At 37.2% G+C, this 16,919-nt stretch overlaps 1 protein-coding gene across 1 annotated transcript in view; it reads right to left on the bottom strand.

Annotated features, from left to right (window-relative positions):
- The window catches only part of LOC126094486 (B-box type zinc finger protein ncl-1-like), a 161,050-nt gene that overhangs the window by 87,355 nt on the left and 56,776 nt on the right, over window positions 1–16,919 (bottom strand). The window contains exon 6 of the mRNA XM_049908883.1: window positions 15,664–15,995. Within this exon, the coding sequence (XP_049764840.1) occupies window positions 15,664–15,995 (332 nt within the window). The remainder of the gene's footprint in view (window positions 1–15,663; window positions 15,996–16,919) is intronic.

Raw genomic sequence — 16,919 nt, 5'->3', positions numbered from 1 at the left:
GAAGAAGACATAAAGGCAAGAAAGGCGAAGAATGCAGTACATTTACGAGCGTCCGTCTCCGGACGTAGGCACAAACCATACTCCCAGATGGGGAGAAAGGGAAGGAAAGAGCCAGAGGTGAGGGGAGGAGGGGCGAAGATAGGGATGGGGAAGGATGCGGAATGGGAAGGTATGCAGCCCGGAAAGGAAGGAAGGCCACATTAGCTCGGGGTCCCGTGCTCGCTACGCACGTATCCACAAAAGAGTTGTGGACCCCCTGGGGGGAGAACCAGAGGTTGTAGTGAGTTTCAGAGAGAGCATTAGGGAACGACTAACATGAATAAGGGAAAGAAATACAGTAGAAGAAGACAGGGTAGCTTTGAGAGATGAAATAGTGAAGGCAGCACAGGATCAAGTACATAAAAAGCCGAGGGCTAGTAGAAATCATTGGGTAAGAGAAGAGATACTGAATTTAATTGATGAAAGGAGGAAACATAAAAATGTGGTAAATGAAGCATGCAAAAAGGAATACAAACGTCTCTACAACAGGAAATGTAAAACGGCTAAGAAAGGATGGCTAGAGGGCAAATGTAAGGATGTAGAGGCATTTATTGCTAGGGGGTAAGATAGAAACTACTTACAGGAAAATTAGAGAGACCTTTGGAGAAAAAGAGAACCACTTGTATGAATATCAAGAGCTCATATGGAAAACCAGTACTAAGCAAAGAAGGGAAAGCAGAAAGATGGAAGGACTATATAGAAGGTCTATACAAGGGTGATGTACTGTGGACAATATTATGGAAATGGAAGAGGACGTAAGTGAAGATGGAATGGGAGATATGATACTTGTAAAGAATTTGACAGAGTCAGCTATGACACAAAGTCTACCATCTGGTGAGCAAGATGTACGAGACAGGCGAAATACCCTCAGACTTCAAGAAGAATAAAATAATTCCAATCCCAAAGAAAGCAGGTGTTGAAAGGTGTGAAAATTACCGAACTATAAGTCACGGCTGCAAAATACCAACACGAATTCTTTACAGACGAATGGAAAAACTGGTAGAAGCCGACCTTGGGGAAGATCAGTTCAGATTCCATAGAAATTGTCTAATGACAATTCAGAATGGTGATACTGCATATGTTTGGATGTAAGCTGGATGCGTGGTCAAAGATGTCAGAATCAGAATGATCGAGGGCTGGGTAGGGCAGACCCAAATAAGTGATACTAAGCAGGAAAGGATACGAAGGAAAGGACTAGAAGATCTCCATAGGTAGTACAAGAGCATGTATTCAGTAATTTCTTACAAGTAAGAAAAGCCGTCATCATTCTGAAGATTGTTTTGAACAATACAGTGCTTTGTTAGGCATTGTCCTGTTGGAGATGGTTTGGCACTGCCTTCCTCTGGCCTTTTAACTGACTTACCACAGATTACTTGGCATTTTTCACATCACTAAACATTGTCAGATGTGAAAAAGTTATAAACAGACAGATAAAAATCCTACGTTTGACCACGGATCGAATGCAGAACCTCTGGATTTGTAGTCTGACCTTTACCACTAACAAGGAGAGGTTCCCAGCGGTGGGATCAACTCGAAATCTTCTACACAATGATGTAGATTAAGGTCTCAGGTATCACACCCTGTAGCCATTCACCCTGTAGGGCCCTCATTTGCAAGTAATTAAAAGAAGAAGAAGAAGAAGAAGAAGAAGAAGAATTGGAATTTTGCATCACGTTCTACAGCTGTGAAGAAGTGATGTATAGCAGATCAGTTGCACAGCATAATGGTTAAGGTTTTGGCTTCCCAGGCAAAAGACCGTCAGTTCAAAACTCATCAGATGCTATTTAAATTTTATTTTTAAATCTTTAACAAAAATACTTTGGTCATTTTTTATTCAGTTAATTTGGTTAAATGCAATTATTTTATTTCTTCTTCTTTGTCACATCATTTCAATCACTGTATTAACTTCTTCAGATGCTCTAATTTTTTCTTATCATCATTCTTTTTCCACTTAAAATATTTTCTCAACTGAATATAATTCTTTCTTATTTATCTATAATAATATTTAAACATTTGAAACTGCAAATGTATTAGTTAAATAATGTAAATGTCGTGTGACTAGGGCCTCCCGTCGGAAAGATCGTTCGCCATGTGCAAGTCTTTTGATTTGATGCCACTTCAGCGACTTGTACGTCGATGGGGATGAAGTGATAATGATTAGGACAACACAACACCCAGTCCCTGAGCGTAGAAAATCTCCGACCCAGCCAGGAATCAAACCTGGGCCCTTGGGACTGACATACTGTCGCGCTGACCACTCAGCTACCAGGGGCAGACGGTTAAATAATGAAAGATGAAATACTCTACTTATATTAACCACGCAATGTGTTGAAAATGTATTTTCCTAACAATGCTTACATTTTTATGGTAATCATCAAACACTGAAAACAAATGCTTACTGCACTGCAGACAAAGTAATGCAGATGAAGCTTTAAACGGAAAATGAGAAATGGAAAGCACGAATGCAAAAACATGAGAAAAAAAAAAGAGGATGATAAAATGGTAGATATTAAATCAAAGTTAATATATAAAAATAATAATAATTACATGAACAAAGACATCAAGTAGGAAAAAAATGTTAGGAACAAAAATGAGAGCAAATGAGAAAGTAAATACAGTGATCAAATTAAATGACAAAGCAACACAAATAAAAAGAATTACATTTAACCCAATTAACTGGATGAAAATGATGACCAAAGACATTTTGATAAAGATTTAAAAATCAAAATTTAGACAGCATCTGATGAGTTTCGACCAACAACCCTTTGCATGGGAAGCCAAAACCTTAACCACTACACTGTGCAACTGATAATATTACTTTTCGCAGCTGTACATCATCACACAAAGCTCTGATTTTTCCCCCCCTCTCAGTAGAGATCCGGTATTTCAAAGTTCCATGTAATTTGAGCTGGTTTTAAGAAAATTAAACTTTTATGTAAAACTAGAGTAAAGCCCAGTTTTCATGTGTTGTCCACATATGTTTTATATACTTTTTAATGTGTTACATTTTGAACCTTCAATTTTCCATGTACAAGACAGGTTAAAACTGACCCACTTCACTTCAGAGTTTTAATTCATAATGCACAAAAATAACGCTTGCCCGAGACTGCTAATGCATTTGTATTACAGATGGGCAGGTATCATTAGGTTTCGAGGAGTGCGGTTACTTTCTTTCTTTCTCGACCTTTCACTAACTGCTTCTTGGAAGATTGCATGCCTTGTTTTATTTTTTTAAAAGCAGCAATCTTATTTTAAAACAAAGGGCTATGGACAATTTCTTTAAAATATAACACATTTTTCAACTTGAAAATGTGTGCCCATACAGGCACATAAAACACAGGTACGTACTACACTGTTTTTTATTTATCTTGTGCTCATTCAACATTTATTCACGATTGACCTATTGATTTAGTGGTATTTCCACATAATCCAAGTTTTTTTTTTTTTTTTTTTTTTTTTTTTTTAATTCGAGGTAGTCTCACCCCCAATTACCTGGGCTCTATTGTACTCTTGAATGGTGAATTAACCTACGTCATCACACAGATGATTTCAAAAAGTCGATCCCACTATCAGGGTCCTATTCTTGTGGCTACCACAATATGGCATGAAATGACAGAAAATAACACAATAGTTCCTTTTATGTTTAAAATGACCAAGCACAGATATCTCATTATTGTGCTAAATTAGACCAGTACTCCCAGTCAATTTCTCTGAAATGGCAGAAAATTTCAGTGGGCATCATTCACATATCTGTCACAGTTTGAACAAAACTAGAATAACATGTTTCTTGACAGCTACACCAAGTCATTAATATCAAATGCTTCATGAAAGTGCCTAAAATGAGTAACATGTAGCAATGTGAAGAGTACCTCTGTTATGCTAAGTAAACTTGGTGAAATATGTTGGGAGATAGTACCAAGACTGCGGAGCAATTACTGTATAAAGGAAATTCAAGTGTGGTTGTATTAACACTTCTGGTTTGGCAGACTTCAGATGCCCAAGTGCACCTACATCTATGATCCAAAAGGCAACTCACAGTGAGGAGAATGGAGGTAAAGGCTGCGTCACATATCAATAATGTAATTCTCTTTCCTGTTATATTAACAAATCATGCCTGGTTCTCACACATATAACCCCTTTGTTTGCACAAAGCCACCAAAATTGAATGGGCACACAATTATTAAACATACCTCATGTAACATGCATCTTTGGATTTCTGCACACAAGTCAAAATATGTGACGTATCACATTGCAGAGTAGTTGACAAAAATTTTGTTGGTAATCCCTCATCAAGCCTGTCAACATTATATTTTTAGAATAGGCTTGATAAAAGTTGCCTTCACCACATAGAAGACAAGGTTAAAATAGACATGGCTCCTACATCAACAGCGTTAAGAGATACAACAATTTAATTACCCTTGGGAAGATAATTATGACGGATACAGTATGTCTTATCTACAGCAACCTCCTGTAACTATTTTAGGATGCAATTTTGCTTTTTGTGTGGTAAAATTTGAAGCGCGACATTTTGCACAATACTACTTTACATTCACTACACTGGTAGCTTGTGTCTTTTCGCCACACTTTGCCAGAAACTTCCTTATTTCCATAAGTGTAACTCCTTTCCACTTTGATAATGAGCAAGTGGGTGAAAGGGAATTTGTGCTTCATAATTTCCTGATGCATTGTTGAGCATACTGGTTAGTTTGTTCCTTTATATGTTTCATCATACTGTCTGTCATGAAATATGAAAAAAATTCTAGAGGTGCACTGTTCTGGTCTAAACTGACAACACTGCATATTCCAAATTGTCCTGAGAATAGATCGATATCTGGTGCACGATCAGTAGTCGTCCAACCTTCCTCAGAATCGGTGCGGCGCGCACGTCTCGGCTTCCCCCTCGCCGTTAGTCTCACTCGTTCTTCAGGCACAATATCGACAGGATTACTTGCTGCTGAAGTGCTTTGACACCTGCTCTCCTCTTCTGAGTCTATCAGAAGAGTAGTATTTGCAAATAAAATCATAATTACGTACTGAGAGTTTTTTCAGTGAAAATCTGAACAAAAATTATAGATGTTTTGTTGTCAGAATTCTTTACCTGAACTGCCAGAAACTTCTTCTTGAACATAGTCCACACCATCATCAGAGTCATCTACAATATCTTCCTCTGACAAATCAACATCAATTTCTTCTAAATCACGATATAACTCACGAGCAATTTCTTCGTCCGTCAAGCCACGCTTCACCATGTCGACACTACTGAGACCGCGCGGGGAAAAAAAATCACTGCTCACAAAAAAAAAAAAAAAAAAAAAGGGGGGGGGGGGGGGGGGGAAGCACACCCTTCCACAGCATGCCCGCACTATCTAGTGAACAATACTCGAACTACAGTCCATGCAGCGCCTCCCAGACAAGCGGGAGCCGTAAGAACACACAAAGGAAAGAAGGGGAAGAACGAGAACAAGCGCCCGTAAAATTACGGGCGCCGGACTTTCGAGCAGGTCGCGCACGCCCGTGTTTTTACGGGCGTCGGCGCCTAAGTGTTAAAAATATCTGCACTTCCACATGCCAGTGTGGCGGTGCCCCACCCTGTTGGTAAATGAAGTCATTCGAATCAGTCTCCAACTGTAGGAAAAGAAAGTTCTCAAGCATATCGAGATACGGGCTTCCTGTAGCAATGTTCTCGACAAAGCAAAATGGAGCATATACCTTTTCCTGTGAAACTGCACAAAACACATTACATTTTGGAGAGTCTCTCCCATGTTGTACAACTTCATGTGGTTGTTCCGAACCCCATATTCTCATATTACGATGTTTCACCTTTTCATTTAGGTGGAATGTTGCCTCATCACTAAACATTAAGCATGGAAAAAAACTATCACCCTCCATCTTCCAACGAATAAAATTACAGACCTCCACACATTGTTGTTTGCCATCTTCACAAAGAGCTTGCAGTAGTTGAATTTTGTATGGTTCCACGTGTTAGTGACGACGCAACACATGCCAGATGGACACCAGGGGCATATTGACATGTCGAGCTGCACGGCGAACGGATTTCTGTTGACTCCTTGCAAAACTATGGCGGATGTGTTCGACGTCTATGTCAGACACTTGGGACGGCCGGCAATTTGCTTTTACGCAAACAACCTGTTTCTCAGAATTGTTCATGCCATTGTCTAAAGCCCTGTGCTGTAGGAGTATCCACTACATACCGAGTACGAAAGTCACGCTGAACAGTTATTACTGACTTGCACTGTGCAAAACGTAGAACAAAAAACCACTTCAGTTGTCCTGATACCATTTTTACTAGAACCGAAGTGGGTGCACACTGCTGCTACCTAGTGGGAACAATGTAAACTTGAGTGTTTGCTCTTTCCAACAGTATGTTGTTGAGGCACATGTCTCAAATAACATAACAGTTAGGATTTTTATTTTATTTATTTTTTATCAGATGATTCATTTTCATGTGCCCTGTATAATAACTTTACAATTTAATCTAAGGCTGCCATTGACTTATCACACAAACACACACTGAGTCACAATACCTGCTTGTAAAAACCAGAAAAAAATAAAAATCTTAGTAAATTCTTGTGATTCTTCAATAGTTGAAAAACAATATTGTCAACTTCTGACTTCAAAAACATCTAACATTCGAAAACTACACCTCCACCCCACAGGGCCAATATACTGCCTACACCAAGGTGGACTGCTTGATCAACATATCTGACAAGCTGCAAGCAGATCCCAAATTGTTTCAACATTGAGGCCTTTCAGAACAATTGGATTTTGACCCCAATGCCAACATTCCCACTGATCACTTCTTTTCTCGAGAAAAAGAGCTACTCTGATAAACACTTAAATCCTGGCACGAATACTTCCATTGTATTTTTCCCACTTTTAAATTTCTTGGGGAGTAGTACACGTAGCTCCTGAAAACTCTTAAGTCCCAGAGCCAAACAGTTCCCAGCTGCATACAAACATGAGCACTGCTAGCTCATAGAACCTGGAATTCTCTTACAGAAAATCCAACATATAATGGCCCTTGCATTGCTAATGGTTAAGCTGAAACTACTGCCTACCTTCTCAGAGACTAGAATGTAAAATTACTGTCACATTTACAAAAGAAATTGGGGAATTATTCTCCCAAACACTTGTCCCTACAAAATCTGAAATGATATGTTACAAATTACCAGTCTATGTACCAATCCTCTGCAAACTCCCTGCAGTCTGTTACAATTTTATAGCAGTGGGCCTATTCTTTATGAATAGTACCATCCATGAATAACCTTACAGACCTGAAACTTTCTCCATTACATCATTTAGAGATAGCAGAAACATTAATGGTAACTCTCCCCTGGGGTACATCAAGAGCTACTTTCACATCCGACACATTCTCTCATTAATAATTATGTGCAGCACCACAGCTGAAAAGCAATTACAAAGCTGGTCCAAGAATCCATAAGGTCAAATTTTTGTGCACTATGTGATTTTGTGAAACTAACCTAGAAGTTAAAGAATACTATCTCAACCTGCACACCACCACCAATGCCTTCTGAATCTCACAGAGAAAGGAAACCGGTTTCACACGATCATTTACAGAACCTACATTAACTCCTATAGATGAAAATATTTGTTTCCATAAAAAATGAGAATGACGTGTTCCTTTTTCCAATCAGTTGGAAGATTTTGTTGATCTATCACAATCTGCCGCTGAAAGAGGAGCAAATCCTCCCCCTCCCCCCCCCCCCCCCCCTGGTGTGCTTCAAGAATCTGAGGACAGCAAAAGGCTCAGACATGTTCTGAATGGGCCAACAAGCTAAGTTATAAACTTAGGTATAGTCTTCCTTTCACAACAAATAGCATATGTGCATTCTGGTTGACCCACAATGCCAAACAATACAAGAGGAAAACTACCTTTCCTTTGAGCTGCACTATTTGTTTGGCATGAAAAGGAAATTGCTATATTAAACTCAAATAGGAACTCCCCATTTTTATTGCATATCTGGTTCTACGCCAAAAAGTACCTGGGCTATGCCCAAAACTTTTTTTTACATTTGTGGTAGATGGCACTGTAATTAACAAAATTAAGTTTCTCCAGTTTTTACATTTAAGAACTGACTCATTTGATTCTACATTACTTTACATTTTTGATTAAAATGTAATGTATAATCGATGTTTCGTTAATAGCATTGTACCTTCTAATGTAGGTAATGAACAAATGAAAATGTTCAAAACCACTTGCTGGATCCTTAATTTTTAAAAATTATAAAGATGGAAACTTTTTGATCTTTGCTAAAGATTTAATTTAGTTCTGCAAATTTGACTGCATAGTAAAACTTTTTCACTTAACACATTTAAAAGTCTTGCAAATAAGCTACTTTTAATGTAACAGTTTTCTGCTCCCTTCGAGTTGATTCTCTTTGAGTCTCCACATCATCAGGCTGATTGATTTCATTGAGTGCCCTCAAATCTCTCTAAGAGGGGGACTGATATCAGTGTGTTCTTCCTTCCAATTGTAGTATCTTTTGTACCAATTACAGCGCTATCTACCATGTAGTATCTTTTGTACCAATTACAGCGCTATCTACCATGAATGAAAAAAAATTATTTTGGATTAACCCTTGCCGCCTTTTTTTGTGTTGAATGTGAATCTGCAATAAAAATAGGGGAGTTCCCCTTTGAAAATAAAAAGCTGGCCCCATGCAGTGGTGGAACTTTTTTTCATACAATGTCTATTTTTTAGATATTTTGTTGTTTCTAGTTAGACAAGCACCCTGTATCATTCCAGACAAAAAAACATATACAACAATGTGCAGCTTTTGTTTTCTTCCTTGTGGTCAGTTTTAAAAGAGAACAGGAAATTCATATTTATGGCTTATCAACTTGTGATCAGAATACTACTATGGAATCTGAATCATCCAAAACTTTGTAATACTAGCCACTAGCAAATTATAATTATGTGAAACACTCTCACTGAAGTTACTATCTTCAAAGATCCGCCAGCTGGAGAGGTGTCTCTCATACCTTTATACCAATGACTCCGACTGAGTTACCCATTCACTGTAAGTTACCCATTCACTGTAACTAACTTCAACTCCCAATGGGTCATTCCACGTAAACGAGGAAACATTGGGCGTTGAATTTTGTTGGCAAGATTGATTTTTCCCTCCAAAACCTATTGTTTACTTGTGGGAGCCATTGTTTTGAAGATTATATTGTTGAGTTTATTCATGCAGAAGATATGATCAATGTCACAGAAAGAAAAAAAAAATAATGAAATTTGTAATAATTCTTTATGGTTTATATATCACTTTAAAGTGCATAACTTCTTCTTCTTTTTGATATATTTTTAGAAGCAAAGAATTTACGCATGATAAATACAAGAACATTTATATAACCTAACCCAAAAGTGTAATATGAGTTACCAAATGCCAATTTTTTTATGATTTTCACAAAATACATTAAAGTGTAGAAACTTATATGCCATGCTGTCCTTCCCATAAGTGTACCTGATAATTTGGTGTCTCAAATAAATTTCCTCCTGGAAGCCTTCTCCTGGTATAGGATATTTAATTCACGTAACGTGAGTTACCTTTATTTATGTAACATGAGTTACCATAATTTTTGTAGGATTAATTATAATTTTGAGCAGTCAGATTGGTTCTGAATTACATACAACACAACTAACAATATATTTCAACATATTTAATGTATATTTAGCTCCATATGCCACATAAAATCCAATAGGGACTAGCTACTTCTACTTTACAACAATTTGCAATTTTTGCAGAATGCCTTTAAGTGCAGCTGTAAAGATGAGAAGAAGAAGAAGAAGAAGAAGAAATTGAAAGATGAAGGCAGATATGAAGAGTATAAAATCAGACACAAGGAAACTATAAAAAATTCAGTAAAAAGAAGCAGGAACAGGAAAAATGTTTGAGTAGAAGAGAACAAGAAAGGATTGCTGCAGACAGGAAACAGAATGTTAAAGAAAGAGTTGCCAAGTACAGGAAGCGGCTAAAGGAATCATCTTCAGCTACACCAAGTAGTTCTGCCTCTCCACCATATTAAAAAATGGTCTTCATTGGGAAAATCCATATCGAAAGAGAAACGTGTACTTCCAGCATCATCCACAAAACAAAAATGTATTATTAGAAGGTTGTATCATACATTTGTTGAACCTTTAGAAGTAGAAGAAATCTCTAAACAAAAAATAAGTGATGAAATAATAAGTGCAGCAAGAAAATTCTATGAAAGGGATGACATTAGCAGACAGGACCCTGGACACAAAGATGTGACTGTAAAAGATGAGAAGGATAAGGGTAATTTGCAAGTACAACACTTGATGTTTCCTTTGAAAGAAACGCATGCAATGTTTTGTGAAGAAAATGGCAAAGTGATGGTAAAAGTAAATTCGCAGAATTAAGACCCAAACATGTCATGCTTGCCAATAAACTTCCTCACAACGTGTGTCTCTGCAAATATCACGAGAATTTCATCTGTGCCATTAACTCTCTTCATAGCAGTCTCTGAAATACTTAAGTACACCAGTAACTGGCCACAATTTTTTGCGTGTGCAGAGCCTACAGCCGACTGTTGGTTGGGAGACAGTGCATGAAATGTAAAGATTTATTGGCAGCTAAACTTCTTGGTTTATGTACTGGCGTACAAGAGTATGGCGTGAAGTGGTATGTGTGGCAGGAGAGTGTTGGCAGAATTTTGAAAGTAGAGGAAGTAGGTATATTACAGAATCTTATTGATCATATTCTTACCATGGGACCTAAATTTTTAGAGCACTGCTACTTGAATAGAGAACAATCAAAGAACTATCAGAGTGATAAGGAATCAAAGGAATCAATGCCTTCTGCAATGCTAACTGCCATGATGCAAATCGATTTTTCTGAAAATTTTACATGTGTAAGTCAAGACGAAATTCAAAGTGCACATTGGCAGCAGAATCAAATTAGTATTTTTACTGCCATGATTTGGCATTCATTCAGGTACTTCTCACCCCTACGTGTTGGTAGCTGATAATCTGGATCACACAAAAAACACTGTCATTCCCTGTATTGATAAACTTCTTGAAGAACTACCAAAACATATTAGGTAAGTTACAATCTGGTCAGATGGTCCTGCTTCCCAGTTTAAAAACAGATATACTGCAGAGGCTATAAAAGTTCTAAGTCAGAGTCAGGCCAAAAGAATTACATGGAAGTACTTTGCAACTTCTCATGGGAAGGGGCCAGTGGATGGAATTGGTGGAGCTGTCAAGTGCCAAGTTTGGTCTCACGTGAAAAGCAGGAAATGTGTTGTGAACAATGCAACAGATTTTGTAAAAGCATTGTTGAATTCTTCTTCTAATGCGACAGCAGTTCTTATGGGTGAAGAATACTTTAGCCAAAGAAGCAAAAACTACATCTCTCGGCCTTAATCAAGAACTGCAGGCCTTTCTTGAACATTTCTAAAATTCATCACTTGGAACTCCATAATAATGAAGTTGTAGGACACCCCACTTTACAAGCTGCAGAGGAAAACACTAACAGAACAGAAAAATCACTAAATATGCAGGTAGATGACTGAGTGGTGGCAAAATATGACAATTCATATCTTCCTGGTAATGTTACTAAAATTGAAAATGGTGATTTTAAAGTTGATGTTATGATAAAAGATGGGAAGTTTTAGAAGTGGCCTGAAATTAAAGATGAGATGTACTACACTGAAGACAAGATTGTCAGAAAAGTGAACCCTGCAAGTGTTGTAAATTCCCATGGTTTTTTCAAGTCTGACTGTGATCTGTGACAATATGAGTTACCGTATGTTGCAATGTGAGTTGTGTGTTCATTAAGGATTTAATATTTATTTTATGAAGGATTAAATGTTTGGACCTTTGTTAAAATACTAATAAGATCTTCTGGTATTGTGTGTAAAACTTACAAGAAATGTTCACATAAAACAGAGCAGACTTTCGTATTTTCTTTATCATATGCAAAAGCCATTTTCTGGAAATGTAACGTGAGTTACTAAGAATAATTATAAGATTTGGTTTTATAAATATAGAAATATAACAATTACTGTGATATAGGTTTATAGAGCATTCTGTATAAAGTATGTTTTGAGGCATAAAAAATATTCAATGGAAACATTTCCTTCTGTTAATTGTACAGAACTTATATTATAAAACATCACTTAGTAACGTGAGTTACCATGGAATGACCCCAATGAAAGTTTCTTTTGTAAATTGCAACAACAATAAACAAGGGTCAAGGTCAGATTGAGCATTAAGAGGACAGAGAGGAAGGGGGAGGAAATAAACACAGATAGAAGGGATGAGGAGATGGGCTGAGCGAGAGGAGAGGAAGCAATGCACAGTGAGAGAGAGTGGAAGAGATGGAGAAGGAGGAGGAGGAGGAGGAGGAGGAGGAGATTATGTGTATACATATTTAGCAATTGTGAAGCAATGCGAGGTTCACTGGGAGGTAACAATGATAGTAACTTCAGATTTGTTTTGCAGATGATACGTTATCTGTAACTAAGTATTATCTGGAAAAACCTGTACAAATAGTCAACACATGTTTTGCTTTAAGATTTCAAAACAGTGTAAAGACTGAAAGCTTTTTGTAAATGTTCTGAAATGCAAAACTGTGCACTTCACAGAGCATAAAAAAGTTCCCTTGACTACAATGTCAATAAATCACAATTTGGGGAATTATGAAATTGACTGATCACATACATTTTGGGATGGGCATTAAAAAAGCTTTCTCAATGCATTATACTGCAAGGTCACATCAAAGCTATGACAACGCATCAAACAATATATCTAGTGTTTTGACAAATGAAATTTGTTTCAAGATCACTCTACAATGTTTATAATATCAGCTTACCAGCATGAGGTTTGAGCACACCAGTGCTAATATCGAGTGGTACGCTGCTAGTGGGACCCCAAGGCATTTTCATGGTTGCAACCATACCAAGGAATACCAGACGTACCAAAATTAATACACGAAACTGTCATAAATATTTAGATTCAAAATAGACGGAGTATAATATTACCGTGTCACTTGCCGTTAGTAATGCCTTTAGGGACAATAATGTTTGGTTATATGGTGGTAATCAGTATGATTCTTCCTGTACTCTGAGTTCCCTCTTATGAATTGTGTTTGTTACAGGCTTTCCTTTTCTGCATTATTCAGACATACTTTCACATCTGGTCAGTAGGAAAATTACTGACCAAGTTTTACTCTATAAAGCATTTGTAGAATAATTATTTGTAATGTCTTTCATCATTTTTACAAGTTGCACATAAAATTTATTTGATGTGTTGCTGTTATCACTTGTTACTGTGCAAAATGAAGAGTGGTTAATTTATACCTCAGAGTTGGATTCAACTTTGTAGAAAAGGTAATGCAGAAAGGTACATATCTAACATTTACGTCTGTGTTAAGCTCACAGATCTAACTAGTTAAAACTAAACAACCACAAACAAAGTGCGTGAGAGAGAGAGAGAGAGAGAGAGAGAGAGAGAGAGAGAGAGAGAGAGATATTCACTATGGGCTCAGTTCTTACAACACCAGAGACCATAGCACCACTTAATTGAACCCTTACAAAATCATTTATGGCAGTTATAAGACCTTGCTGCTGAATACAGCAGTGTCAACAAGAGCCAGTAGCAATGAAAAATAGCAGTGCGACAGGTGTTGAATTCCAATATTTGGCCATTAAAATCAATGAATTCTGCCTACCAGTAAATTGAAAACATAGGGAAAAGAAATGTACCACCAAAAGCAGACCCATCAAACTTAGACAGGCACTTATTAGTCCACCATCAAACATCAGTTTTGCAAAACAACTCTCCAAGAAATTACAAGAACTATTAGGCCACTGAAAAGCATAAACTTTTATGATAATTAAATTTTGTGCTAATTTGATAGAACCCCCCCTAAAGTTACTTTTGTAGTCTGTCAGTGAATAAAGGTGCTTTTCCCAAAAAAAATTATGTATGCAGTAGCCCGACCGATTTATAAAAGCTGAGAGAACCAAATCACCTACAATTAAAGACACACCTGCCTCCTGCATTCCCACAACTTTTTGAAAAGGTAGCTTGCAACAGAATACTGAACCACCTTCCTGAGGAACTCTTAACAGCATCTCTTCAAAAACTAAAAATACAGAACAGATTGAGAAATAATGTTGTAAGATACAGAGCCTCAGTAACTGGATATAGTTCCAAAAATGAGGACACAACTTTGCGAATAGGAAGGATAATTATCTGATTATTCTTAAAGAATAGCATTAACTTTAAATAAAAAATACATAGTGCTCTTTGATTAGTAGAAGTCTTGCCAAAGTTCTGGGTACAGTATGCATTTTGTCCCCTAGTTTGACATAATGCTGTTTCTGAAAGTACCTAAGGCAACCATAACAGGATGATGATCCTCACCAATCTGGAACCTGCACTTGCTAGTTTCCTTACACCATTTCCAATTTTTTTTATTTGGATGGCATCATAATAGTACTGGGAAATCCACTTAATGCACTGTCATTAAAAACAGTCCTCTACGAGTGAACATTTTAAGTATTATTAGTGGCAGCTTTTTTATCATTCTGTGTGGGTAAATGACAAACAAAAAGCAACCACTTACCTACAACTGACAGATTCGTGGGTGCATAGAAACACTAGCTTTCAAGCTTTGGCCTTTCTCTTTCAGAAGTACACACACACACACACACACACACACACACACACACACACACACACACACACACACACACACCTGCGGTCACCAACTGACTGTTGTTGTTAATCAATTGATAGCAGTTCCCTGTGTGGAGGAGTTAGAGAAGGACGCTCAAGGTGGGGGGGGGGGGGGGGTAACACGGAAGATGGATAGAGGGTAGAGCAAGAGGGGGGGGGGAGGCAGTACACTTCTATCCACCAACGCTACTGATAATCGACAGTCAGCCTTGCAGCAGCCATACTTGTGCACATTTGGGTATATGTAGTTGTGTGCGTGAATGTGTGTACTTCCACTATAGACAGGGCAAAGGTTCAGCCAGCTACTGTTAATACTGCTTTCTTTTGTGTGTTTCTATGTGCCACATATCAGTCAGCTATACATGAGTGGTAGAATCCCTAATGCCAACTCATTTTGGAAAAAAAATGACACTGCTTCCATTGAGTATTTACAATTAATTCTCTTTACAACACTATCACAGAAACATTTCAAAACACAGTGAACAAAAAAAAATGACAAAAATCAACTTGTTGCTTTGTAATCATTAATACTGTATTACAACAATTAAGCAGGCCACAGCACTTACTTTAGACCCATCTTGATGAATTCAAAAGACATACTTGGTTAGCCAAGGACAATAAACTTACTATCACCCACTTCTTTACTCAAGCATTAAAACATCTTTAATAACTAAAAGTTTTCCTAATGTTCAGAATAGACTTCATTCAGGGGCTGCTAATAACGCTCATATTGTCAAAAAGCCCAGACTTTAGTACCTTGTACTCAACATTAGTTTTAAAGAAAATTTTGTCATCAAAGGTGTAAATTACCAGTCTGAGTAACAAAGACATATATTACTTTACAACATATACAAATATAATGCAAACCTTACCTGTTATATGTATCCATTATTTTCAACTCTTTTGATTTATGTATCTTAGTCAAATCTTCTAAAGCTTTGTCCCTGCACTTCTCAAGCACAGCCTTATAACTATGAAATGTTTCATGAATCAGATCTTTGGCATTATCATGCTGTATCTGCAGTTCACCTAAAGCACTTTCTAAATGGTTTGAAGCACTTTCACAGAACTCTATTTTTGACTTGCTCTCTGCCATGAGACTTTTTAATTCGTCTTTCTGCTGCTCCTCTGCATCTGCTAGGCACTCATAATGATGTTCTGGTGCTTTGTGGTCACTCACCATGCAATTGTTACATATAGGCATCTATAAAAAGCAAAGACATTGGAATCAGCAACAGTAAGCACCTGTGTTCATTCTATTGACTTTACCAAGCAATCAAAAAATTTATATAAAACTGTTGAGCCACACAGTATGCCAAGATAAATGTTTTACAACTTTCAATGGTTTATAAATTTATTGTGCACTCGCATGTCTGGTTCCTGTGTTATTCTTTAATAAAGCACATAAAGAGCTGACTTGAAGTGACTCATGCCACTTTTCAATGGTCCCGAATGTGGGGAAAAAAAAAAAACTGGATGTATAAGCGCCCTAAAATGGAATTTTCATTCCAATACAGAACTTATGCACCTTCCATTTACAAGTGGCAAAGGTGTTCTGTTGAGCATACGGAAGTGTTAATCCAACACAAGAGAGTAATAAGGGCAAAAATGTTTTAACACTTCTGCAAAAGTAACTCCGTGTAACGTTCCTGAACTGGGTACTCTGCATGTAACTGTTTGACTTTTACTGCAAAAATGTCTGCACATGTCAAAGTAATATTGACAATACATCAAGAATGAAGACACACAGAAAAATGGTCTCACAAAAAGTTCTGTGCTAACATCTTAAACCAGCTGGACGAAGACAAGCAATTTTATGGTACAGTAAGAGTTTACAGTACACACACGAATGATTTTTTTGAGCAACACTGAAATGGGTAAATCAACTGGAAACCTGAAAATAATTATGTCAAGAGTACATCAGAAATCAGGACACTGAATTTATTCGATTAAACAATATTACACTTAAACAGCAAAGTAAACACACATAACTACCAAACTTTGGAGTAGTGGCAATGTGCAAAAATTTGAGACAGCTGCAAACTTAAAATTTTTTGGTGGCAAAAGAAAATGCAAAATTGCTTTACTACAAAAACATGTTATACACGTCCAAAATGGTTGCACATTA

Source organism: Schistocerca cancellata, chromosome 8 (assembly GCF_023864275.1).
Source record: "Schistocerca cancellata isolate TAMUIC-IGC-003103 chromosome 8, iqSchCanc2.1, whole genome shotgun sequence".
Lineage (NCBI taxonomy): Eukaryota > Metazoa > Arthropoda > Insecta > Orthoptera > Acrididae > Schistocerca > Schistocerca cancellata.
Note: the sequence above shows the minus strand (reverse complement) of the source record. Positions and strands in the feature narration are given on the sequence as shown.